The following is a 27,883-nucleotide window of genomic DNA, read 5'->3' as shown; positions in this document are numbered from 1 at the left end:
GTGGAAACAAAAATATGAGCAAAATATGAAATTTTTGGTTCACTTGAAAATTAAACATTTGCGACTTTTCAAATTAAATTACCCATATATTTTTTTTTAAATTTATTCATTGACTTTCATGTTTTTGTTTTTTCGATTTTGAGCATTATAATGGATACAGTGAGAAAAGAATTTGGTTATTGCACAATTTACGACTGTTTGAAATTTTGTCAAATATTTCATATTCATGATTAATGACATTATTAGATAAATTGTGAAATAAAAATATATTTCAAAATAAACTATTTATTTCAAGATCCCCCAGTAATTTTAAATTAAAGGCAGTGTTTTTAAGAAAAACCAGTTTTTTTCAATTGTGACCTGACAGTCTTGCATTTATCAAAAAACAATGTTTTGAGGGTGGAAGTCAAAAACGCATCAACATTAAATATTACGTTATATTTTAAGCAAATAAAGCATTTTTTGCTTGTTTTCCAAAAAAGCTTGATCTTTTAACATGAAAGTGAAAAAATATCATTTTTTCACAAAATAATTAATTCAAACATGAAGACAAATGTTATACAAAGAATTGAATCCATTTAAAAATGAGTTTGAACTTATTTATATTTAAATACACATTTTTTGAATTCAAAAATTTCAGTTTTTAATTGTGACAGTAAAATAAACAAAAACGATTGATTCTGTTTTAATCAACAAACAATATAAAACAATACTATATATTTCTTAGTCATATTTTGAGTTATTCTGATTGATTAACATAAAGTTATGCAAATGATCAATATATTTTCATGATTTTCCGACATATATTGTATGAAAACAATAATACATTCAAAAACTGAGTGACATCAACTGCTTATATCTATAGTTAATATTTTTTATTAATGTCGTTCTCTTCTTTCAAGATTTCTCTCATTTTGGTTTTGAAAATAGATATTGAATCTTTCTGTATTTAACGCTTTTGCTAATATAAAAAATATTCAAAAATACAAAATTCTTAGCTGGTGCGAAACAGTTATTAAATGAATTATTGAATCTTATAAATCATTCTTTCTTTTTTTTCGAAGACAATAGCTTTTTGAATTTGGACTTTGTTAAAAGAAACAGCAGAAACAGAAAGTTTTCAGAATGAAAGGACTGATTGATTTTTGTGTGTGTTTCATTTATCTGAGCTGCATATTCATTAATATTTCTTTTGATTTACGTGGTTTGTCTTTTGAAAGTTTCCTATGAAGAAAGAAGAAAATAATTAAACTCAAAAAGAAGTGGAATTATCAAAGCTGATGGTGAGCAACGTTGATATGTGGAAAGTTTGTAATCGAATTATTTTTGTTCATTTATTAATTTCTTTCTCGTTGTTTGAAAGCATGTTGAACAAGAATTGCATTTGAAGGAGATGGCAGAAGTCATTCAAAATCATCGAGAACATCGAAACTCGAAACGCCTTATCAATCAGTTTGTTTGACAGTTATTGATAAGCATTTAAGTTTTCAACGAGATTACAAAGATGTAATTTCAAAAGAGTTAAGTTTTGGAAGAGATGCAAGAGAGAATTGTCAGAGTTTGAAAAGGGTTTTGATTGGCAGAGGAAGGGACAAATGAAAGTGGGAAAAGAAGACTAAGTGAAATGTTGATAATTATTGCATCAAAGCATTATCTTTGCTTTTACCAGTTGAAGAATGAAGAATTTGAAGTGCTCACGTGCATCGTTGTATGGAATTCAGGGAAGCTAAGTGGGATGATGGAGAAATCAGCAAGCAATGCATGAATTTTCTTAAATGCGCAGTTGATAATCAATATGTGAAGCTGAAGTTTTGTCAGAAATCTGAGAAGCCGATGCAGTCTTGGTGAAAAAGATCGATCAGATGAGCATATGAGGGACTTGTGGATGATACAAAGATTTTCTAAAATATTCATGCAAAACCGAAAATACGGAGAATGAAAGCCTCTTGGCAAAACGAAAAGTTACGAAACTTTTGTTATTGAAAAAGATGGAAAAAGAAGTGTTCGATAATTGCATTGTTGTGAATGGTGATAAATTTGAAAATGGATTGTTTTTTCAAACAAATTACTAAATATGAAGTTGTTTGTTTTTGAGTAACTAGTTTTTTGAAATTTTTCTTTTTATTTGACTTGAGAAGAACATTCAATTGCCTGAATTTCAAAGAAATATTTTTATTTGAAAAATATCTATTTTAAAACTTAAACATAAAAATCACGAGTCTTTTAAAGTATTTGCAATCTTCAAAAATTCATTAAAACAACATTTTTCAAAAATGAAATGTGAAACTTTTCACTTTGAACTTTCACAAGTGAAAAAGATTACAAAATCATGTTTTGAGAAATCATTAACGCAAGTGAAAAGTATTTTCTTTTTTTTAAAAAACATTCGAAAGAATTATGAATTTTGAAAATCGTTAAAATATAGCGACTTCATTGCTTCTGCAACATTTTCTTGCATTTTTGAACTGAATTCTTTCGTCTTTATTGACTTGCGTAAATTGAATTTTGTCACCTCCATGATCAGCCGTTTGATTCCTGCTCGCAGCTTGCCTTCATTTCTGTAGACTTGACAATTGTCCCACAACTGCTATCATAAAACTTTCTATCTTCTTTTGGAATGCTCCATGAAATGAAAGTTCCCAGTTTCTGTAAGCTCCATCACCACATTAGATGAATAACCAGTCGTTGTTTTGCAATAAATCTTTTTGAAATTCATTCTTAAATGGTATCTCGATAAACTGAACACTTCTTCTGTTTTTGAAAGAAGAAGAAGAAAAGTGAACTCGTCCCAATCACATTCACCTCTTTCCCTCTCCCTGTATTAATCATCTTCTTTTCCTCAATGCTTTTCTTCTTCTCTTCTCTTATACGCTTCCCTTATGCAACGTTATCGAGAAGCTCAGCTGCACCATGCTCGACTCCACTGCATGCCCCACTGTCTTGCAAGGTGCTGCCTCACTCATCCCACACAGATTGTTTGTATCATCTCCACTCACCCCAACATACCGATCATTCATCCCTTCCTTCAGCCAATCCTTCTTTTCTGTATGCTGATATGCTCCATTTTCTCAATAGCACACTTTCTTATCGTTGCTATTCGTTGTGGACGATTCATAGAACGGATTGTCCGACGAGAAGAGATTGTAATCATCTTCACTATAAACATCGTGTCCATATGAAGTGGAAGTAGTTGTGCATCTGCTATCATGGAAGAAGAAGAAGAAGTAGCAATAAAGGTTGTTGCTTGGGATTGTTTGTTGATTTGTTTAAAATACAATCCTCCACCTGTTGATGTTGTGTTTCACGAAATAAACTGGATGTTCCTCATTTTGAATGCAGCTGGAACACCATAACAATACATCCTTCCACCATTATTATTTGTGAGTGTACACGAAGTGAATGAGCACTCAAACACACATGCACTCTCTCCATTACCGTTCGCAATTCCAAGACAGATTTTCAGTTCTGAAAAATTTTGAGAATAAGTCGTTTTTCATTGTTTCTATAGCATTTCTTCTTTCAACTAAATTCACTCTTCAAATTTAGGATTTCATCTTCATATGCCCAAATTTTCATAAATATAATCTTATCTTTTTGTCGAATTTCGCGCAAATCATTTGACATAAAATCCTTTTGACAGAATTTCACGCTTTCTTTTTTTTGGAAGACCATAACTGTTTGACAAAAAATATTTGGAAATGATTTCTTCGAGTCATTACAAAATAAAATCGATAATTTCTGTTTTCCACATGTTTATTTTGACAAAAGAAGATCATTGAATATGTAGATACGTTTATAGGGAAATCTTTTGTGATTTGTCAAAAGCTTTAGAAGTAAGGAATCAACAATTACCATTCAAGCAAACTGATGATATTTGAAACGAATGGGAACAATCTTCATATATATATTTCGTTTTTTGCAATCTTAAAACTTTTTTCATTATCACAAACAAAAAAAAAGTTTCCAATAATTAATCTAATGCAAATTTTCATAATAAAGATAGGTCAAATATTCAAATTCAAAATATAGTTGAAACCATTTTTATATCAAAAATATTTTTATTTAATGTTTTTAAAAAACGTCCAGTAGATTTAAGTTTTTCAAGGTTATTTCAAAATAACTGGGTTAATTCAAAATTCGTGGCTGAAACTTGAAATAACACAAATAATTTGAAATAACCAATTCATTTCACATTTTATCTATTATCGTGCAATATTTTTAACAGATTCCTTGCGGAAACGTGAAGATTTTTAATTACAAAAAAAAGATCAATATCCCATCTGCCCGTTCAAAAATCAAAAATTTTTTGTTGTCAAGGATATGTCATCACACGAATGATGAAAACAAATTGTGATGAATAAAAGAAATTATTTTTCTATTCTTCTTGCTCATATTCGAAATGTTCAGTCACGTCATTTTATTTCAAAGAATCATCAGAAGTTGCTTTATCTTCAGTCAACATAATATGAACGTCTTATTCGTCATCATCTTCTTCATTGTCTTCCTCCTCTTCTTCAATAAATTCTTCTGGTTTGTATCTGCAAATAGCTTTGACAGTTTCCACAAATGATAGCTCTCTTGTCCTGCTTTCACAAATGAGGATGTGAAATCGTCAATAAAATTATCCCTAATATTATTTTTTTGCATTTCCCAACGAAACAAACTCCAAATGCCTTCAATCATATTCGTTCAAATTTTGCTTTCTGGATCAATAAAGTAATTCTTGTGACAAACAGTTTTATGCGCATACCCTATCTCTTCCAGAGATGCATAAGCTTTCCATTCATCGCTATTAACTGTCGTTCCAGGCAAAATATTGGCTTTGATGATTGGCAGAAGAGTTTTTTTTTCCTATTTGGAACATGAATAATGAAAAAATTTCCTTGTTTTCCTTCAGGATTTCTTTGAACTGCTCCAAATAACCAAATTTGCTTTTTCAAACGTCCTTTGTGAAATTTCCTTTTGTCCAAAATAGCCTCGTCAATTTCCACGATAGAATCCAGACCTCCTTGTGGTTCAAATGAATTTACTGCTATTTTGGACATGGAAGCTGCAGCAAAAGTAAATTAAAACCTACAGTATTTCTATGAATTCCAAGAAGATGAGAGGTTTGTGTTAATGATCGTTTAATCCATTTACACAACAAGATGTTCAGGATTTTGTTTAATCCCACTTTTTGATTTTCAATGGATAAACCTGAAAGCAAACTTATTGTTCTGTCACATCTGAAGCATCTCCATTGTCTTGAGTTAGGATTTCTTTTATATAAACACATTTCTCTTCCGCATTGTCTGCACTCTTTGTACCTTGCATCCAAAACATCCCTTTGAAACCAATCCCATGTATCATCAGTGCTGTGGAACATCTTGTTCAGATGATGTATTTTCATTTCATGATCTTCCATTTTTATTGAAAACAATTATTATTTTGATATTGTGTTGATAAAAAAAATTTATCGTCATCACGAAACATATTTATTATTGATGATTTCATTTTTAGTATTTTGTGAGTTTCCGCATTAATTTAAACGTTGAAAAAAGAATGTGTTTAAATAATGTCTCAATAAACATTTTCATGAAATATCCAAGTCGGTTGTTTATTGTGCAATTTCCAAGAATTTGTCGAATATTGCACAATGAATATATTTTTTTCAAAAAACCTCAAAATATTCAAAATTTTTCTTCTTTCACATTTAAGGAAATTTTTCTTCTGCATCCAAAGGAAAGTATTTAAGAATTATCAAAAAATAGAAAATTCAAAAATGTTGAAAAAAACAATCTTTAATGCTCAAATGTTTCATCACATATTCTTTTTCTCTCAAACAAATTTCAATGTTTCAGAATACATTAATTTTTCTTATCTAAGAAAGAAAATCAGTGCAAATAAACTGTTGCAATTACGTTTCTAATCTTTTGTGATTTTTGAAAATATACATTTAGAAGATAAAAAAATAAAATAAACACTTATTAGAATCGTGTAAAATCAATCAAAGAAATTAACCATAAAAAAAGAAAATCTTCTGAACGATTAATCTTTGTTAATATACAGATTAAACTAACTTCAAAAAAAAGATAAAAAAATATTTGAAAAAAAGAAAAAATAAATACACATCAAACGATTTATTTTTATTGCATGAATATTACCATGATATATCCAAAATAAATACATAACTTGATAAATATGTCCTCCATTGTTTGTAACACGCACAAAGGAAAAAAAAAAATAGAAACAGAAAATAAAAAAATAAAAAATAAAAGAAGAATAAATAAACCCCTTCAACCATCATTTCTCTCCACTACCCTGTGTTTGTTCCTCTCCTCCTCACCAGCATCAATCCTGCTCACCTCCCACTCCCCTTTCATCTTCATTCCCTTCAGAGCCAAGCAGTGCGTGTGCCACCTTCTGATCCCTGCCCTGTGCCCAATCGAGTGGAACACAATGTGCCTCTCCACCATCTTCCCGTACATCTCCTCCTCCATCTCAGGCGAAAGAGCTGACGTTGCCTCGTCCAACAGACAGACCTGCGGACGGTGGAAAAACACACGCGCAAACTGCAACAGCTGCACTTCGCCTGGCGAAAGCGACGAACACACAGACGAGGAGGAGGAAAGAGAGCTCAGAGAAGAAGGGTCGTATGATGCATAGGAAGGCGCTGGTAAAGAAATTGATCCAGAGTCAGGTGAATTGACACTCGAAGAAGAAGAGGAAGAAGAGGAAGAGGAAGATGAAGAAGAAGAAAACTGGTATTTCTCCATCTCTCTCTCCAGCAGATGGCCCAAATGTACATCGTTCAAAATGTCTGAAAGAGCAGGCGAAGGCAAGTTGCCAATGGGCATCAGAGAAGGAGGAGGAGGGAGGGGATAGGACACCAAAGCAGCCAGAGGAATGTCTGGAAGATGAGGAGTCTGTGGCAGAACGAGGAGAACAGACGGAGGAAGAGAAGAAAGAAGGCGGAAATCATTTTGTTCGCTCCTTTTTTGACTTCTTTTATCACCATCACTAACATATTCATTCATCACATTTGCTTCTGCTTCAGATGATTGAGACACAAACAAATTATCATTCTCAAGTGATCTTTCAATCGATTCTCTCTCTTTCTTCTCCTCATCCAGGTGTTGTGATGCAAATGTCCCATACCTCACTCCTACACCTCCTTCTTCCTCCTCCTTCTGCCATTCTTCCGCTGCTTCTCCTTCTTCTTCCTTCGATGCTTTCGTTCTCTTTCTTTTAGCTTTATCTTTCCTCTGCTTCTTTGTTTTCTTATCTTTCTTTTCTTTATTTCCTTTCTTTCCTTCTTTTTTGCTTTCTATTGATTTTTTGGTTTTTTCTGACACAAATACAATCTTGTGATATTCATCTGTTTCTTCTTCTTCTTCTTCTTCTTCTTCCTCCTCCTCCTCTTCCTCCTCTTCTTCATCTTTTATTTCTTCTTCATCATCAGAAAATGAAAATTCTTCTTTTCTGTTTTTCGTTTTCTTCTCCTTTTCGTTCACCATCGCCTCCAAAAACACATTTCCTTCGCAAAATGGCCATATTCCCTTGACGCACCTTAGCAAAGTGCTTTTGCCAACACCATTTCCTCCTTCTATCAGAAGACGATGAACTGTTTGTACATTGGGTGGTGAAGATAAAGCAGAAGAGGAAGAGGAAGAGGAAAAAGATGTTGATGAAAAAGAAGATGAAGAAGATGAAGAAGAAGCTGAAGAGGAACAAGATGATGAAGCAGAAGCAGAAGCAGAAGCAGAAATAGAATCAAAATCAGAAAATGGCACAATTCTCAGTGAATCCTCGTTTTCCTCCGGGTTCATCGAGAAGTTCAGTGAAAGGTCTCTCACCATTGGCACAGCGCATTGCGGAAGATAGACTGAGACATGGGATAAGCACAATGAAGTGATTGAAATGTCTCTCTGATGTGGCCGAGCAAACTGAAGAGAGTCGCTTTCTTTGGATAAACTTGTATCGACAGAAGGCGAATCCAAAAGAAGGTCTGTTGATGCTGCTGGTGACTGGATTGGCGAGTTTTCCTCTGAAGGCTCTTCCTCTTTGACCATCTCCTCCACTTTCCCCCTCTTCTTTTCGGTTGGCTCTTCTTTTTCGTTGTCCAATGAAGGAATTGATTGAAGATTGTGGGTGTTGGTTTCATTTACAGCTTTTTCATCTTCCATCTTTCCCTCTTCTTTCCTCATTTTCTGTTCATCTATTTCATCTTTCTCATTCTTCTCATCTTTTCCTTGCCTTTTCTCTTTCTCTTTCTCTTTCTCTTTCTCTTTCTCTTTCTCTTTCCCTTTCCCTTTCATTTCTCCTTTCATTTCCCCGTCCACGCCTTTCTTCCCTCCGCTCTTCATCCATCTCTTCACACCTCCATTCCACTTCCCTTCTGCCTCTTCGCAGACCTCCAGAAACATTCCCACGCGGTTGGTGTATGCAGACAGCTCGGCATATCGATTGAACATCTTCAGAATGTTCGCATAGTTGTCTGCCAGCGTCTGCAGCAGAAACATAAAGTCCGAAATCTGCTTCGCCACATCGCCCACTGAACGAGTTGGCTGAAATCCAGTGAATGAAGAAGAAGAACCAGAAGTGCCTGGGAGGATGTTGTAGTTCATGTTCATCGGTGGGAAGATCATGCTCAGCAGACGTGACGAGTCCCGCTTCTTCCTCAGCCAGCTGTTGCCCAGCATTCCTCGCGCCAGCCATGAAGAAGAGGCTGCTCGTCCCGAAGAGGAAGGGAAAAGACCAGATAAAATAGACCCAGATCCAGATCCTGTCATCTCAAATATGTCTGTGTTGAATGCATACCACGCTATGATTGCGTATGAAAGAACATATGAATTGAATGAGCCCACAAGTAAAAATAACTTTGTCACTCCATCCAATATTCCGACAATCACTTGATTATGGACAAGCGGTTTAAACAGACTATCCATAACGCTTTTCTCTGCTTTTCCTGCATTCATAAGGGCAATAGCTTCAGACTCAATCCCCACACGAACATGACCCTTTCGAAATCGCGCCTCTAAAGTTTGAAGATAAAACGATCGTTTTATAAGAGGCCTTATAATGAATTGTGCGGCAAAGATCAAAATAAAATAAAAAGCAAAAATAAAAACAGGTCCGACCCATCCGATTTGCATCCAGCAATAAATTGTATAGTAGACAAGTGAAACAGGAGTATCGATAGATTTTGATATAACCTCTGCCCAAGCATCTGTAAATAAATTTATATCTTGAGTTAACCTTTGATCAGGATTAATTGGACGCTTATCGAAATTTGCAAGCTTATAAAAAATATTTGATTTAAGCATATAATCAGTTTGTAATCGTTTCACAAGGAAATACCGAGATAGAGCTTTTATCAAGTATTGAAAAAGAAACATAATCGTTTTAATTGTCGCAAACAATGTGGAATAACCTATGCCGTGCCATATTGCATAAGTTAAAGCTTCGTTATCTTTGTTTCCGATTGCTTTGGCAAAATTACCTCGAATTAATCCATACTCAGATGAAACAACCGTATGAATTCCAATTGATGCTGCAAGGAAAAACGGAAGCCATAAGCTTCCTTTGATGCTCAAAAATCTTGGACTAGGATGTGCAATAGCGACAATTCGAAAAAATCTTCTCCAAAAATGCATTTTCTTTGTTGTATCATCAGGAATGTTATTTGTCTCTCCTGCAAGATAATCACGATTTTTTAATTCGCTATTTTTCTTCTTGGATTTTGTATTCTCATGATTGACCTTTCTTTTTTGTAAATCACCACGCAAAGATGATGATTTAGCCATTAAATTAAAAACTTTTTTGATCATAGTTATATATTTCACAAATAAACAATTTTAAAGAAAATTTAAAATTTTCATTGGAGGATTCTGCGAATTTATAATAATTTTAAACTTTTTATAAATATAAGACCCAAATTCAATGCTTTGTTGAACATATTTTAATAAATTCTTCCAGCTTTCAAAGAAAAGTTGAATTTCATTCAACAACGCTCATTATTTATTGTTCGTATTTATTTAAATTTTTCCTTTCTGATTCACTGTTTTTGAATTTTAATTTTCATATTTTTCTTTTATGAATTTTTCTATCTCTGAATGATTTATCAAAATTTTTGAATGCAGCATCCAACTTGCAGAATCAACAGAAAAAGTTGATTTACAGCACAATTTTTAAAAATGTTCAAAAGAGAAATTATTTTGAAATGGAAATGATAATAATTTAATGGAAATAAACCCGACAGTTCCCATGTGCCGAAAGTTTTTTATACACTTTGAAAGAAGTTCAAATTATAAATGTTTAGAACAACTTACACATGCACACTAATGTAAAAGTCATTGCAAAGAAAACAGAGCAATAAATTATTTGATGCGGTTGGAGTTTCGTTTTAAGTTTTTGATCATTTCTAATGATAGAATTTTGTTTCAATTGTCTAGCAAAAGTGTACAAAACCGGATCTGCTTTTTTATTCTTTTGTGTTGAAATGGTTGATTTGGAGCAAAGGTTATTTTTCTGAATAAATGCACTGAAGGTTTATTGAAATTCTGTTTTATTATTTTTCAAATTTCTCTGTTTTTTTTATTTCTGCATCAATTTCAATCATTATCAGGAACACTGAAACATGAATTTCTTTATTCCTTTGTGCCTTGGCTCTTTCTTCTCTCTTACAAAGTGCTTGTTTCAGAGCGGAACAGGTTGGATGAGAGAATTAAGGACAGTTCTACAAAAGTTTGAGATGGAAGAAGGCCTTTCTTTGATGATGGGCAGAACAGCTTTTCTGGATGTGACTGAATTGTTCAAAGAGAGCTGGAGTGAAATGAAGGAAGGGGATGAGACATTTCAAGGAGCTGTTTTTGAGGAATAGAACGAAAGATAATTGCCAAAATGATGAATGGAAAATGATGAGTGCAGCGGATGAATAGAATTGGTGAGGGAAAGCCTGAAGAAAGGCGGAACTGATATTTACAGAAATATGCAAAAAAAAGAAAAAGAATAAGAATTCAAAAATGCAAATGGTTTGCATTTATTTAATCAGATTGATTGACTTTTCCCTTCAAAAAATGATACAATTATGTTGAAAAAAATAACATTTATAATTTCTATTTTAATGATATTTTCATATTTTCATATTTTCATATTTTCATATTTTCATATTTTCATATTTTCATATTTTCATATTTTCATATTTTCATATTTTCATATTTTCATATTTTCATATTTTCATATTTTCATATTTTCATATTTTCATATTTTCATATTTTCATATTTTCATATTTTCATATTTTCATATTTTCATATTTTCATATTTTCATATTTTCATATTTTCATATTTTCATATTTTTTATATCTTGCGATATTAGAATTTCAGCATGGGCGCTCTTTAGCAAGGGGGTAACAAGGAACTTGGAAGCGCTGGCGTTCGAGCGAATTTGGAATTATGGCAGAAGATGGCGACTGAGGGGCAATGAGCTGAATCAGCTGGGAAAGAGCTTGATAGATTCATAAATTATATAAGGCATTGGCAGAGAAAAGGAGCTTTTACATTTTTTTTTACAAGAATTCTTTTATGAGCAGCAGAAAGAGACAAGAAAAGGGTTGCAGAATAATTTGAGATTTTGATGAAAATTGTATTGAGAGGGATGGGGCAGACGAGGAACGAGAGAGAATGTGGAGGAGGAAGAGGAAGGGGTGAAGGAGGAGAGAGAGGAGGACAACGAGGAGGTGGAGGAAGAAGAGGTGGAGAAGGAAGAGGAAGCGAAGGAAGAGAAGAAGAAAGTGAAGGAGGTGGGAGTGTATTGGTGAGTGAGTCGTACTTCTCATCTTTTTGTGTGTCTTCAGCCCCGTTTCTGGCGCCTCCCCTGACACCACTTGTGACACTCACCCGACTGGCCTTCTTCAACATCTCCACAAATCCATCGAAAACAACACATCTGGGTGAAGGGCTGGGCCAAACATCATTTCTGATGAGTGGATGTGAATTTGTGTCAGTGTGGGATGTGTATGATGGGGGCATTGTCCCCTCGCTGAACAGCCCCTCATCATCCTTGGCTGCCTCGAACACCTCGTTTGTCAGGTGCTATCGATCACAGAATGTTGCAGTCAGCGGGAGTGAGGGGAATCCATCGAAACCAGCGAGACAGCAGATAACAGACAATGGGGCAAATTCATTCACTTGGTGTGTGTGGAATGGGTCAAATACAACTGGAAATCAAAATTCTGTTTCAGATGGAGTTTCGAGTGGAGGAGCTATAAACATGTATGGTTTGTCATCAGGAACACTTTCAGTGAAATTTTGTTCTTTCAACAACTGCTATGCAAACTATGCTGGGGGAGGTATTTTTTGCTATTCAATCAATTCAGTCAAGATTGAGAACAACTCATTCAATGCTTGTACAGCAAAAAATTGCTACGGAGGGGGGATGTATGCTTATTCGATTTCAACATGTGTCAGGATCAGTGGGTGCGAGTTCCAGAACTGTAAGGCATATAGTAATGGAGGAGGACTTTTTCTTAATTCTTTTAATGTTTCTGGATCTTCATGTATTGGAACAGAAAATGGGAAAGGCGAGAGCGCTTGTGTGTTTGAGTGCTTATTCACTTCGTGCTCACTGACAGATAGATTTGGCGGAGGGATGTATTGCGATAATGTCCCTTCTGCAATCAAAATGAGGAGCCTCCAGTTCATTTCGTGCTCAGCGGTGTCGTATGGCGGAGGATTGTATTTCAGGACATATCAATCAACAGCCCCAAGCAACAATCATTATTGCTATTTCTTCTTCTTCCACGATTGCAGTTGCAACGCTTCCACTCCATATGGCCACGATGTGTATTTTGAAGATCGATACAATCTTTTTTCATCGAACAATCCTTTTTATGAATCGTACACAACGAATAGCAATGATACAAGAGTGTGCCTCCAATATTATAATGGAAGCAGTTGGGTGCCTCAACATACAGAAAAGAAGGGATGGTTGAAGGAGGGGATGAAAGATCGGTACGTTGGGGTGAGTGGAGATGACGCAAACAATCTGTGTGGGATGAGCGAGTCAGCACCGTGCAAGACAGTGGGGCATGCAGTGGGGTCGAGCATGGCGCAGCTGAGCTCGACAATCACGTTGCTGGGTGGGAAGCATGTGAGTGAAGAGAAGACGATCAGTGTTGGGGAAAAGAAGATAATAATAACAGGGAGAGGGAAGGCAGTGAGTGTGATTGGGACGAATTCTCTCTCTTCGTTTTCTCCAACGCTGTTTAGCATATCTTCTGGCCAACTGGAGGTGGGGCATGTGGGGATCGATCACAACTCGATGAGAAGCTCATCGCCGAGTGTGTTTGTGGTGTCACTGGGGAGCGGGACACTTTCGCTGGAGGATGTGGTGATCAACTCTTCGACGCCAGGAGGGAGTGGAATGACGAAGTGTGTGTTTGAAGTGGCACTGAGGCAGTTGAAGACGATTGATGTGGAGATTGAAAACATGAAAATATCACAGCCTCTTTTCGCTGAACCATCACAAACAGGATTGGCATTGGGAGAAAATTATTAATTATTTATTTTATTTTGACTTCACAACACACAAACTGAAGAGAGAGAAAAAAATAGAAATTCTGAGATTAACTTTTTGTTATCTTTTTTATTGAAATGAAATATGATGAAGTGTTATTTTGCATTGAGCATACGTATGCTTTATGAAAAATATTTTTTTTTTTTTTTTTTTATGAAATTGATTTGTTGATAAAAATTTTGTGGATGCATGAAAAGATGAAATAAATGATAAAAACCACCAAAAACAATAGCAAAATTGTTAATTATGAATTATTTCAAATTTCATTTTTTTAACAAATTATTCCAAAAATGATTCTTTTATTGAGAGTTATGTTCCAAAAATTGTTCGATGCCAAACATTGCAACAAAAATCGAAAAAGTTATTATTAAGAAAACAGAATATATCAACAATAATGATTTTGAAAATGATTTCAGATTGTGAAAAGTGTAAAATTGTTAAAGATTTTTAAATGAGCTGCTTCTGTTTTCTGATGATTGTGAATCATGAACACCACAGATAATTTTGTTTCAATGAGTAAATTATTGTGAAGTTATTGAATATTATTCAAACTCTGAAAAACATATTATTTTCATTCACTTTTTGAAAAGAATAATTTTGAAGATAAAAGAAGGATTTGTGTCAAATTATTTATAGGGATCTGTATTTTTTTTCATAATATTGTTCAAATGAAAATTTGTTCACAAATGGGTGATTATTCTTGATATCAAACAATATTTCTTGGAGTGAATTATTTCCATTATTCACTTTTCAATGAAGTTATTTGTGTTGAATCGAAATTGACACAAAGAATGGTGATGAACAATAAATGTGATATTTTTTCCTTTCAGAGAGTCAATTGATGTTGTTTTCCAACAATCATTAAAAATCTGAATTGATTGACAGAACGTGTCTGATCTCAAAAAATAGAATAGCCTTGAATAGCATAATCCTCAAAACAATGAATTATTATTGGAATAGTATCAACAATTAATCTCTAGAAAAAGACATTTGATTTTGAAACACACATCTCTTGCTCATTTCTCAATGATTATCAGTTGTTGAGTCTTTTCATCTCAAACAAATGTTTTGAAATATTTTTCTTCTTGATCCTTTTTATTTATCTTCAGATGTTTCAACTTTTGATCAGAAAGTGGCTAATTGGGAAAGAATTGGAATAACAAGGTGAAGAGGAAAGATGGATAAGCATTATTCTTTTTGAAAAGAAACATATATTCATTTGTATATTGAAAATATGAAATGAAATCATCTTCATTAATGGAAAAATTGTTTGTTTTTGCTGATTAATAGAGACATTTGAATATTTTGGAACAAAGAAAATTGAATGATTTCATTTCACATTCTTTTTAATTTTTGACATGTTTTTGTTTCTTTTAAAAATTAAAAATGCCCAACCCTTTTTCCTCTTCACCTTGTTATTCCAATTCTTTCCCAATTAGCCACTTTCTGATCAAAAGTTGAAACATCTGAAGATAAATAAAAAGGATCAAGAAGAAAAATATTTCAAAACATTTGTTTGAGATGAAAAGACTCAACAACTGATAATCATTGAGAAATGAGCAAGAGATGTGTGTTTCAAAATCAAATGTCTTTTTCTAGAGATTAATTGTTGATACTATTCCAATAATAATTCATTGTTTTGAGGATTATGCTATTCAAGGCTATTCTATTTTTTGAGATCAGACACGTTCTGTCAATCAATTCAGATTTTTAATGATTGTTGGAAAACAACATCAATTGACTCTCTGAAAGGAAAAAATATCACATTTATTGTTCATCACCATTCTTTGTGTCAATTTCGATTCAACACAAATAACTTCATTGAAAAGTGAATAATGGAAATAATTCACTCCAAGAAATATTGTTTGATATCAAGAATAATCACCCATTTGTGAACAAATTTTCATTTGAACAATATTATGAAAAAAAATACAGATCCCTATAAATAATTTGACACAAATCCTTCTTTTATCTTCAAAATTATTCTTTTCAAAAAGTGAATGAAAATAATATGTTTTTCAGAGTTTGAATAATATTCAATAACTTCACAATAATTTACTCATTGAAACAAAATTATCTGTGGTGTTCATGATTCACAATCATCAGAAAACAGAAGCAGCTCATTTAAAAATCTTTAACAATTTTACACTTTTCACAATCTGAAATCATTTTCAAAATCATTATTGTTGATATATTCTGTTTTCTTAATAATAACTTTTTCGATTTTTGTTGCAATGTTTGGCATCGAACAATTTTTGGAACATAACTCTCAATAAAAGAATCATTTTTGGAATAATTTGTTAAAAAAATGAAATTTGAAATAATTCATAATTAACAATTTTGCTATTGTTTTTGGTGGTTTTTATCATTTATTTCATCTTTTCATGCATCCACAAAATTTTTATCAACAAATCAATTTCATAAAAAAAAAAAAAAAATATTTTTCATAAAGCATACGTATGCTCAATGCAAAATAACACTTCATCATATTTCATTTCAATAAAAAAGATAACAAAAAGTTAATCTCAGAATTTCTATTTTTTTCTCTCTCTTCAGTTTGTGTGTTGTGAAGTCAAAATAAAATAAATAATTAATAATTTTCTCCCAATGCCAATCCTGTTTGTGATGGTTCAGCGAAAAGAGGCTGTGATATTTTCATGTTTTCAATCTCCACATCAATCGTCTTCAACTGCCTCAGTGCCACTTCAAACACACACTTCGTCATTCCACTCCCTCCTGGCGTCGAAGAGTTGATCACCACATCCTCCAGCGAAAGTGTCCCGCTCCCCAGTGACACCACAAACACACTCGGCGATGAGCTTCTCATCGAGTTGTGATCGATCCCCACATGCCCCACCTCCAGTTGGCCAGAAGATATGCTAAACAGCGTTGGAGAAAACGAAGAGAGAGAATTCGTCCCAATCACACTCACTGCCTTCCCTCTCCCTGTTATTATTATCTTCTTTTCCCCAACACTGATCGTCTTCTCTTCACTCACATGCTTCCCACCCAGCAACGTGATTGTCGAGCTCAGCTGCGCCATGCTCGACCCCACTGCATGCCCCACTGTCTTGCACGGTGCTGACTCGCTCATCCCACACAGATTGTTTGCGTCATCTCCACTCACCCCAACGTACCGATCTTTCATCCCCTCCTTCAACCATCCCTTCTTTTCTGTATGTTGAGGCACCCAACTGCTTCCATTATAATATTGGAGGCACACTCTTGTATCATTGCTATTCGTTGTGTACGATTCATAAAAAGGATTGTTCGATGAAAAAAGATTGTATCGATCTTCAAAATACACATCGTGGCCATATGGAGTGGAAGCGTTGCAACTGCAATCGTGGAAGAAGAAGAAATAGCAATAATGATTGTTGCTTGGGGCTGTTGATTGATATGTCCTGAAATACAATCCTCCGCCATACGACACCGCTGAGCACGAAATGAACTGGAGGCTCCTCATTTTGATTGCAGAAGGGACATTATCGCAATACATCCCTCCGCCAAATCTATCTGTCAGTGAGCACGAAGTGAATAAGCACTCAAACACACAAGCGCTCTCGCCTTTCCCATTTTCTGTTCCAATACATGAAGATCCAGAAACATTAAAAGAATTAAGAAAAAGTCCTCCTCCATTACTATATGCCTTACAGTTCTGGAACTCGCACCCACTGATCCTGACACATGTTGAAATCGAATAAGCATACATCCCCCTCCGTAGCAATTTTTTGCTGTACAAGCATTGAATGAGTTGTTCTCAATCTTGACTGAATTGATTGAATAGCAAAAATACCTCCCCCAGCATAGTTTGCATAGCAGTTGTTGAAAGAACAAAATTTCACTGAAAGTGTTCCTGATGACAAACCATACATGTTTATAGCTCCTCCACTCGAAACTCCATCTGAAACAGAATTTTGATTTCCAGTTGTATTTGACCCATTCCACACACACCAAGTGAATGAATTTGCCCCATTGTCTGTTATCTGCTGTCTCGCTGGTTTCGATGGATTCCCCTCACTCCCGCTGACTGCAACATTCTGTGATCGATAGCACCTGACAAACGAGGTGTTCGAGGCAGCCAAGGATGATGAGGGGCTGTTCAGCGAGGGGACAATGCCCCCATCATACACATCCCACACTGACACAAATTCACATCCACTCATCAGAAATGATGTTTGGCCCAGCCCTTCACCCAGATGTGTTGTTTTCGATGGATTTGTGGAGATGTTGAAGAAGGCCAGTCGGGTGAGTGTCACAAGTGGTGTCAGGGGAGGCGCCAGAAACGGGGCTGAAGACACACAAAAAGATGAGAAGTACGACTCACTCACCAATACACTCCCACCTCCTTCACTTTCTTCTTCTCTTCCTTCGCTTCCTCTTCCTTCTCCACCTCTTCTTCCTCCACCTCCTCGTTGTCCTCCTCTCTCTCCTCCTTCACCCCTTCCTCTTCCTCCTCCACATTCTCTCTCGTTCCTCGTCTGCCCCATCCCTCTCAATACAATTTTCATCAAAATCTCAAATTATTCTGCAACCCTTTTCTTGTCTCTTTCTGCTGCTCATAAAAGAATTCTTGTAAAAAAAAATGTAAAAGCTCCTTTTCTCTGCCAATGCCTTATATAATTTATGAATCTATCAAGCTCTTTCCCAGCTGATTCAGCTCATTGCCCCTCAGTCGCCATCTTCTGCCATAATTCCAAATTCGCTCGAACGCCAGCGCTTCCAAGTTCCTTGTTACCCCCTTGCTAAAGAGCGCCCATGCTGAAATTCTAATATCGCAAGATATAAAAAATATGAAAATATGAAAATATGAAAATATGAAAATATGAAAATATGAAAATATGAAAATATGAAAATATGAAAATATGAAAATATGAAAATATGAAAATATGAAAATATGAAAATATGAAAATATGAAAATATGAAAATATCATTAAAATAGAAATGAATAATGTTATTTTTTTCAACATAATTATTTAATTTTTTGAAGGGAAAAATCAATCAATCTGATAAAATAAATGCAAACCGTTTGTATTTTTGCATCCTTATTCTTCAGTCTCCTTTTTCTTCTCTCCCTCCGAAAAATCCCTCTCCATATTCTTCTTTTCCTTTCTCTTTTGAGTCTCTTGCTTTTCCCAGCATTCTCCTTCTATCGCCCGCAGCCAGCTAACAACGCTCACTCCCATCATTCATGCTTCATCCAGCTCTTGCCCACCCCTCCAAACTCCATCCACCAACCACCACAACAAAATACTCCACCAAAATTCCATCCACACCAAAACCAGCCAATCCACAAAAAATCATCCTCCATGCCTCATCATCATCTGACAGCAGCACATTCCTTGCCTCATTGCACTCCGACTCCTTTTCCTCCTCCCTCGTCTCCACCCACCTCGCTAAAATGCAAGCAATCGCACCAACCGCACCAATCACATTAGAAGCTTCATCTCATTTATTATCTCAGCTTTCGACAGCATCTGAGGATCGCACTGCTCCAGAACAGAAACAGCAGCAGCAGCAGAAGAAGAAGAAGAAGCAGTAGATGAAGACGATGAAGACGATGATAAATTTGGAAAATACATCGATGAAGAAGTCAATAAAGTTGAAAAAGGTGAAGAAGAAGAAGAAGAAGAAGATCGTACTTCTCATGCAATGCTGCAAATGGCATTCCTTTTGTCTCCTATTCCCCTTCTGCTTTTGCCTTCTCCAGTTTCTTTCTTCATCCGCTCTCCTTTCTCTCCCAACTCCCATTCCCCATTCTCCTTCAACAAACAAATAAAAGTCTGCTCTCTCCTCAAAATGCTCTCTCACAGCTAATCAAGAAAAGGATGCAAACAAAAAATATACAAATATTCAAATAAATAAATAAATAAATAAATAAATAATACCAATAATTTCTGACAGATTTCTGTGCCTCTCAAGAAAACTGACAGCTCCTCAATCAGCATCGTTCTCCACTTCATCTTTGCTTTCTCATGTTTGTTGTCAGTTTCGAAAATAGAATAAAAAACAACAAAAAATATATTGCGAACGATTTTTGCCTGGCTGGATCTTCCTCCTCTGATGTGCTGCAGCGTGGCCGAAAAGGCTGGAAAAGCAAAGTTCTGCCAAAAGCATCATTCATTCGAGCAAGTTGGGGAGCAACTCAAACACTCTGCCCATTGCCTGGTTGCATCTCCCCTTCCACAAAAAGACCAAAAGCAGTTCAAGCGAATCAGCATAACAACCCCATTCGAAGGCAGCAGCATCAGCAAATGACCACATTCGCCAAGACGCGAAAAATGATATCGCCAGCGCCCAAGACACAGCTCATGGATGCACCGCAGCCGATGCAGAATCCATCCCTGTGGCTTGTGAATGATTCAACAAACAATTCAACGAATGAATGAATGAATGAATGAAGGAAGGAAGGAAGGAAGGCATATCAGGTGGATAAGGAGGAGACGGCAAAAGTAGGGCTGACTGACGAAATTGTGGCTGCGCAATTCATTTTACAAAATCTCTCTGAAACACTCGCTCGCAAATGAGCATCCAACTGCCATTCCATCGCAAGAGCGCCTGAGGTTTGCTCCAGCAGCATCCATTCCCATGCACAGGACACAGGGCACAGGGCACACGGCACAGGGCTATCATAATTTTTTGATGAAAGAAGAAGACAAAGATGTTGAAAAAGGTGACGATGAAGATGATTAGATTGAAATGCCAATGAAGCGAAGCGAAGCGGTTAAACTGGTCCAACTGGTCTAAGTGGCTGATTTTCTGAGGACAAGCCGAGCACCAAAATGTCCGAAGAAGAATCAAGAAAAGTTGTTCTGTCAATAGCAAGCGCACCCAGAGAAGCAAAGACCTGGCGCTCCAACAGAATCCTGTCCAACAAAAACGGCATCCTTGTGAAAAGTCTGACTGGAGCAGCACGAGTCGAGCAAAAACAAACAGAAACCGATTTCCAAGACCCCAAATGCTCGATTCGATTCACAGCCAAAAATGCCACAGCCAAATTCCTTCCAAATGGCTTCACAATGCTCTTCGCACTCATATCCTCAAAATACCTGCTCCTCTCTCAGCCTTCTGTCTGCCATCCCCTTTGTTTTCCTCTTTCCAGCCCAATTCCCCAATTCCAAATATCCCTCAGAAAATGCCTCCTTTCATCATTTTCCGATTCTTGATGCGACCTGGAATTTCTATTTCATCAAAATCAATTCTTCATTGTTCTCTGTTTTCGATAAAATTTTACCATATAATATCTTCTCAAATAATTGCAAGGTCTCTTGAACCTGTTCGTTTTCTTATCGAATGAATTTGTCATTTGTCAATTTCGAACAATATCATCACGCCTTTTCAATTATGAAAATAAAAATAAAAATAAAATTCTTTGATAAGCACAAACAAAAAATAAAGCACAAACTGCCCCTCTTTTCGGTGGTGCTGCGGAAGCTCGTGCTCCAACACGCCTTCCAGCAGTCAGAATATTCAGCGTTCACTTCCCTCAGAAAAACACAGTTGCAGTCCTATCTGCCTCATCGCTGCATAAAACTCGCCCATTCCAGCTGCCATATTTTGAGTGCATGGAACTTCCGCTCTGCGGGTGGTTGTGCCACTTTTGTTGAATTTGGCTTGGCTTGATCGTCTCCATAACAGATTTGGGGCGGATTCAGAAAAGGGGCACAACACGATGCGCTGTGGCTGAATGGGCACATGAAGACAACGTGATTACAAAAGAATGGATTTATTGTGCTTGAGGAAGGATTTGAGTGTTTGTGGAGAAACAACGTTTTGGAGGGGAAAGGAACGATAAAAGGAAGATTTTTTTTTGAGGAGAGAGAAAGAGGTGTTTTTATGAGATTTAAGAGGCAAAATGGATGTGTGGGAGATGGATTGGGATGAGGTTGGGAGGGGTTATTTTTGAGATTTTTGTCATTGGGAAGGAGCGGGGGTTGTGTTAATTATTGGAGAAAAGGATTTTGATGTGGAGGAGGTGGGGCGAGGCGAAGGGGGAGCAGAGGGGAAGAAGATGGATGTGGCGAATGGAATATTATTATTGGAGTGGAAGATAAAAGATGGAGAGATATGGAAAAGGGATTATTTTTATATGTACCGAGAGAAGGAGGAGTTCATATGAGGCAGAGCAAAGGGAAAAGATTTTGCTGATGTATGTTTTATAAGAAAGAGAAGCGGGGTTGAAGGGGGAAAAAAAGTGAGAGAGTTTTTTTTAAATATTTTTATATAACTTATTCTGTGAACCGTTTGGGCGCGCCTCTCATTTGCAGGGCAAGGGATGGAGGCTGAGGTGGAGGAAGATGGGAAGAAGGAACATCGGGCGCAACACTTTGCATTGTGGGTGTGGGGAAGGATTCGCGACAGGGATGGAGGGAGATGAGGGGCTGACCATGAGGGGGTGTTTTGCTCAAGAGACATTCAAAGAAATGAAATATTTATTTTTTGATTAGGAGAAGGATGATGGGAAAAGAAGTAACAGGGAGTGAAGGATGTGGGTGGAGGGGCATTGCTGCTGTTTTGGGGGAAATGTGGAGAAGAAGAAGGTGATGCAGAAGAAAGGGATGGAAAGGGGCTCTTCGGATGGAATATTCTTCATTGCTAGTTTTTTTAAAAAGAATGGAGCTGGCTGAGTTATTTGAGTGGGAGCAGGACCAAGGATTGTAAATAAACGATTTTGGGGGCAGAAAGGAAACGAAGATGGGGCAGATGGGTTTTGTTGGCAAAACGGAGAAAATTTTGGAGGAGGAGAAGAAAATCAGTGAAGAATGATCATCATTAAAAGAATAGGTTTGCCTTTTTTTATTACGATTTTTCATATATTTTATTTTTTTTTTATGAAACTAGGATTTTTGCAAGAATGTTCAATGCCAATGAATGAACATGGAATATGGGGAAAAAGCATATTGGGCGCCTTTAAGAAATCTGGAGATAATAATTGGAGGGCGTTTGGTGGAAGGAGAAGGAGCAAAAATTGAAGCGAATAGAGGAGGAGGTCTTTGATGATTTTAGAAGACGAGTCGGGTGAATCTTGTTAAAAGCAAAAAGAGAGAGCAGAAAAATTGATGATGCAGCAGAAGAAGGAATTTGGCAAATGATTGAAAAGAAAAATATGTTTATAAGAAATTTGAATGAAAGAGATGATTTGAATGAAAAGGAAGAAAAAATGAAAAGAGAATATTTAATGAAAATTTGAAGAAAAGTTGGAAGAAGGAAGAAGATGAGATATTTTTTTGTGAGGGAGTTATGAAACTCTTCAGTTGAGTTGAAAAGGATTGGGCTGATTGGAGATGAAATTGGGAGGATTGTGTGTGGAACGAGGGGGAGTGTGGTTGTGGTGAGAGGATGTGGTGTGGGGATGGGGAGAGGCAAGGAGGCAGGGGTGTTTGAGCTGGGCGGGTGCAGAGGGGTGTTTTGGAACATCACGCTGAGAGGGATTGGAAGGGGAGGAAATGTGTGTGGGAGGCTGTTTGGAGGAGAGGGGAGGATGGGGCAGACGAGGAGTGAGAGAGAAGGTGGGGGAGGAAGAGGAAGAGTCGGATGGGGAAGAGGAAGCGGAAGAGATGAAGGAGGAGAGAGAGGAGGACAACGAGGAGGAGGAGGAAGAAGAGGTGGAGAAGGAAGAGGAGAAGGAAGCGAAGAAGAAAGTGAAGGAGGAGGGAGTGTATTGGTGAGTGAATCAGATTTCTCATCTTTTTGTGTGTCTTCAGCCCCGTTTCTGGCACCTCCCCTGACACCCCTTGTGACACTCACCCAGCTGACCTTCTTCAACATCTCCACAAATCCACTGAAAGCAACACATTTGGCTGAAGGGCCGAGCCAAAGAGTGTTTCTGATGAGTGGATGTGAATTTGTGTCAGTGTGGGATGTGTATGATGGGGGCATTATCCCTTCACTCAACAGCCCCTCATCGTCATTGGCTGCCTCGAACACCTCGTTTGTCGGGTGCTATCGGTCTCAGAATGTTGAAATCAGTGGGAGTGAGGGGAATCCATCGAAGCCAGCGAGACAGCAAATTTCTACAGATTTAACGAATTCGTTCACTTGGTGCGTGTGGAATGGGTCAAAAACCACTGGGACAAGTGGATCTTATACAGATGGAGTTTCGAGTGGAGGGGCGATTAACATGTATAGCAAGACATCAGGAACACTTTCAGTGAAGTTTTGTTCGTTCAATGACTGCTATGCGCATTATGCTGGGGGAGGAATTATGTGTCATACAATAAATACAATCAAAATCGAAAACAACTCATTCAATGCATGTACCGCTCAAAAAGATTACGGAGGAGGAATGTATGCTTATTCGATTTCTTCGTGTGTCAAGGTCAGTGGCTGTGAATTTAAGAAATGCAAAGCAAGTTACGATGGAGGAGGATTATTTCTCCAATCTTTTAATGTTTCTGGATCTTCATGTGTTGGAACGGAAAATGGCAAAGGGGAAAGTGCTTGTGTATTTGAGTGCTCATTTACTTCGTGTTCTCTGACAAATTCTTATGGCGGAGGGATGTATTGCCAAAGTGTTCCAGCAGCATTCAAGATGAGGAGCCTCCAATTTATTTCGTGCTCGGCATATTCATATGGCGGAGGATTGGATTTCAGGCCATATCAATCAACAGCCCCAAGTTACAATCAATATTGCTATTTCTTCTTCTTCCACGATTGCCGTTGCAGTAATTCCACTCCATATGGCCACGATGTGTATTTTGAAGATTATTACAATCACTTTTCTTCGAATAACCCGTTCTATGAATCGTATACAACGAATAGCAATGATAAGAGAGTGTGTTATGCTTATTTGCAATCAAGCAGTTGGAAATATCAGGAAACACAAAAGAAGGGATGGTTGAAGGAAGGGATGAAAGATCGATATGTTGGGGTAGGTGGGAATGACGCAAACAATCTGTGTGGAATGAGTGAGGCAGCACCGTGCAAGACAGTGGGGCATGCAGTGGGGTCGAGCATGGCGCAGCTGAGCTCGACAATCACGTTGCTGGGTGGAAGGCATGTGAGCGAAGGGACAACAATCAGTGTTGGGGAAAAGAAGATAATAATAACAGGGAGAGGGAAGACAGTGAGTGTTATTGGGACGAATTCTCTTTCGACCTCTTCGACAATGCTGTTCAGCATATCATCTGGCCAACTGGAGGTGGGGCATGAGACAGGTTAGAGATGGGATGGCAAGCAAAAGAAGAAGAATGATGAGAATGACGAAGAAATGTAGTTGAAGTATTTTTGCAGAAATAAAGGATTCAGATGAGAAAAAGGAGATGAATATAAAAAGTGTGGAATTGCAAATAGCTTTTATTGAGTATTTTGCTGAGAAGAGAATAAAGAGCAAATCAGCCAACTTTTCCTCCGCTACAGAAATAAACAGTTCGATTTGTCAACGTAGCTTTGCCGGGAAAAAAAAAATAAATAAATAAATAAATATTTCCTCGACTTAAAAAAGAAAAAAAATTTTGTATCACTTATTTTGCAATTCACGAGACATATGGGAAAAAGCAGTTTGACTTCTGGAGAGAAACGAATATTTTTGTTTATTTTTTTCTCAAAGAAAAAGAAAAGAGAGTGCTAACCTGTCGAAGTGTTGTTCATGTGCATCAATGATGTTCGGGATAAAAAATTATTTCTTTTTTTTAATTGGCTTGTTTGCTTGTCTTCAGCAATTTAATAAATGTGGAAATGTTTATTGTGCAAAAATTATTAGTTGAACAAATATATTGGAACAACAAACTTATTTAGAAAAAAAAAAAATAACCATTTGACATTGTTATTTTCACTTTTTCGGATAAACTCTCAGTGTTTCTTGAATACTTTCAAATCGAAATTTTTTTACAGAAAACAAATGATTTCAAAAAAAAAAAAAATTAACTGTCGATTGAAAAATATGAATTATTTTTTTGTTTTATAACTGTTCTTTTCTTTTCAAGATATATTTCTCACACAATCATGCTGTGCTATGTTCAAGATGAGATTATTTATTCAGCATAGTTTTATTCTTTATTTTTCCAACATATTCGTGTTGTTGGATGAAGAAGCCATGGGGATATGATTGTGACTGATTTTTGAATACAACCAGGTTTATCATTTTATTCTGACCTTTATTTACATGGGTAATTATTTATGAAAAATCACAAAATACTTGTCATTTTTTCTTTTTGAAATGTTTTTCATTCATTTCATTTCCTTTTGTCACATGCTTCACAAATGAGTTTGTCACAATTTATTTTGAATCAACAACAACGAAACCTGCTTATCAATGATTTGGGTGATTATTTTTGAAATCACATTTTCTTTCGAACGTTTATCATAAAATATTCATCAATGGTGGATTTAGTATGAAATTAAATTCAACAAATTTCAAAAACAATTTTGATAAAGTGCTTTGAGAATAACAAAATCTTTGTTTCCAACTGAAATATCTTAATAAATAACATCATCAAAAAAGTTATGACTTCAAAAATGATCACCCAAATCATTGACAAGCAAGTTTCGTTGTTGTTGATTCAAAATAAATTGTGACAAACTCATTTATGAAGCATGAGTAACATAAGGAAATGAAATGAATGAAAAACATTTCAAAAAGAAAAAATGACAAGTATTTTGTGATTTTTCATAAATAATTACCCATGTAAATAAAGGTCAGAATAAAATGATAAACCTGGTTGTATTCAAAAATCAGTCACAATCATATCCCCATGGCTTCTTCATCCAACAACACGAATATGTTGGAAAAATAAAGAATAAAACTATGCTGAATAAATAATCTCATCTTGAACATAGCACAGCATGATTGTGTGAGAAATATATCTTGAAAAGAAAAGAACAGTTATAAAACAAAAAAATAATTCATATTTTTCAATCGACAGTTAATTTTTTTTTTTTTTGAAATCATTTGTTTTCTGTAAAAAAATTTCGATTTGAAAGTATTCAAGAAACACTGAGAGTTTATCCGAAAAAGTGAAAATAACAATGTCAAATGGTTATTTTTTTTTTTTCTAAATAAGTTTGTTGTTCCAATATATTTGTTCAACTAATAATTTTTGCACAATAAACATTTCCACATTTATGAAATTGCTGAAGACAAGCAAACAAGCCAATTAAAAAAAGAATTAATTTTTTATCCCAAACATCATTGATGCACATGAACAACACTTCGACAGGTTAGCACTCTCTTTTCTTTTTCTTTGGAAAAAAATAACAAAAATATTCGTTTCTCTCAAGAAGTCAAACTGCTTTTTCCTATATGTCTCGTGAATTGCAAAATAAGTGATACAAAAAATTTTTCTTTTTTAAGTTGAGGAAATTTTTATTTATTTATTTATTTTTCCTGGCAAAGCGACGTTGATAAATTGAACTGCTGGTTTCTGTGGTAGGAGAAAAGTTGGCTGATTTGTTCTTTATTCCCGTTTCAACAAAATACTCAATAAAAGCTATCTACAAATCCACATTTTTTATATTCATCTCCTTTTTCTCAACTAAATCCTTCATTTCTGCAAAAATGCTTCAACTAGATTTCTTCGTCATTCTCATCATTCTTCTTCTTTTGCTTGCCATCCCGTTTCTAACTTGTCTCATGCCCCACCTCCAGTTGACCAGAAGATATGCTGAACAGCGTTGTCGAAGAGGTAGAAAGCGCACTTGTCCCAATCACATTCGCTGCTTTCCCTTTCCCAACAACTGAAATCTTCTTTTCCCCAACACTGATTGTTGTCCCTTCGCTCACATGCCTTCCACCCAGCAACGTGATTGTCGAGCTCAGCTGCGCCATGCTCGACCCCACTGCATGCCCCACTGTCTTGCACGGTGCTGCCTCACTCATTCCACACAGATTGTTTGCGTCATTCCCACCTACCCCAACATATCGATCTTTCATCCCTTCCTTCAACCATCCCTTCTTTTGTGTTTCCTGATATTTCCAACTGCTTGATTGCAAATAAGCATAACACACTCTCTTATCATTGCTATTCGTTGTATACGATTCATAGAACGGGTTATTCGAAGAAAAGTGATTGTAATAATCTTCAAAATACACATCGTGGCCATATGGAGTGGAATTACTGCAACGGCAATCGTGGAAGAAGAAGAAATAGCAATATTGATTGTAACTTGGGGCTGTTGATTGATATGGCCTGAAATCCAATCCTCCGCCATATGAATATGCCGAGCACGAAATAAATTGGAGGCTCCTCATCTTGAATGCTGCTGGAACACTTTGGCAATACATCCCTCCGCCATAAGAATTTGTCAGAGAACACGAAGTAAATGAGCACTCAAATACACAAGCACTTTCCCCTTTGCCATTTTCCGTTCCAACACATGAAGATCCAGAA

General features: G+C 36.2%; 6 protein-coding genes across 6 annotated transcripts; 3 read left to right on the top strand and 3 right to left on the bottom strand.

The window, feature by feature from the left end:
* Positions 1-6,174: 6,174 nt before the first annotated feature.
* On the bottom strand, positions 6,175-9,785 carry MONOS_15767 (putative ATP-binding cassette, subfamily D (ALD), member 4; the record flags this gene model as incomplete). Its single annotated transcript, XM_067868662.1, has 2 exons — positions 6,175-9,016; positions 9,413-9,785. The coding sequence occupies 2 exons, from the start codon at positions 9,783-9,785 to the stop codon at positions 6,276-6,278; spliced, it is 3,114 nt and encodes a 1,037-aa protein (XP_067721813.1). The 3' UTR covers positions 6,175-6,275.
* A 1,830-nt stretch (positions 9,786-11,615) lies between these two features.
* MONOS_15766 (uncharacterized protein) lies at positions 11,616-13,538 on the top strand (the record flags this gene model as incomplete). The annotated part of the gene is made up of 1 exon (XM_067868661.1): positions 11,616-13,538. The coding sequence occupies one exon, from the start codon at positions 11,616-11,618 to the stop codon at positions 13,536-13,538; it is 1,923 nt and encodes a 640-aa protein (XP_067721812.1).
* A 2,608-nt stretch (positions 13,539-16,146) lies between these two features.
* Positions 16,147-16,383, bottom strand: MONOS_18084 (uncharacterized protein; the record flags this gene model as incomplete). The annotated part of the gene is made up of 1 exon (XM_067871067.1): positions 16,147-16,383. One exon carries the CDS (start codon positions 16,381-16,383, stop codon positions 16,147-16,149), a length of 237 nt encoding a protein of 78 aa, XP_067721811.1.
* Positions 16,384-18,747: 2,364 nt separating this feature from the next.
* MONOS_16694 (uncharacterized protein) lies at positions 18,748-19,098 on the top strand (the record flags this gene model as incomplete). Its single annotated transcript, XM_067869579.1, has 1 exon — positions 18,748-19,098. One exon carries the CDS (start codon positions 18,748-18,750, stop codon positions 19,096-19,098), a length of 351 nt encoding a protein of 116 aa, XP_067721810.1.
* Positions 19,099-20,047: 949 nt separating this feature from the next.
* On the bottom strand, positions 20,048-20,592 carry MONOS_18083 (uncharacterized protein; the record flags this gene model as incomplete). Its single annotated transcript, XM_067871066.1, has 2 exons — positions 20,048-20,182; positions 20,287-20,592. 2 exons carry the CDS (start codon positions 20,590-20,592, stop codon positions 20,048-20,050), a joined length of 441 nt encoding a protein of 146 aa, XP_067721809.1.
* Positions 20,593-22,908: 2,316 nt separating this feature from the next.
* MONOS_13559 (uncharacterized protein) lies at positions 22,909-24,963 on the top strand (the record flags this gene model as incomplete). The annotated part of the gene is made up of 1 exon (XM_067866271.1): positions 22,909-24,963. One exon carries the CDS (start codon positions 22,909-22,911, stop codon positions 24,715-24,717), a length of 1,809 nt encoding a protein of 602 aa, XP_067721808.1. The 3' UTR covers positions 24,718-24,963.
* Positions 24,964-27,883: the final 2,920 nt, after the last annotated feature.

The sequence above is a fragment of the Monocercomonoides exilis genome (genome assembly GCF_001643675.1).
Source record: "Monocercomonoides exilis strain PA203 chromosome Unknown scaffold45-810774, whole genome shotgun sequence".
Lineage (NCBI taxonomy): Eukaryota > Preaxostyla > Oxymonadida > Polymastigidae > Monocercomonoides > Monocercomonoides exilis.
Note: the sequence above shows the minus strand (reverse complement) of the source record. Positions and strands in the feature narration are given on the sequence as shown.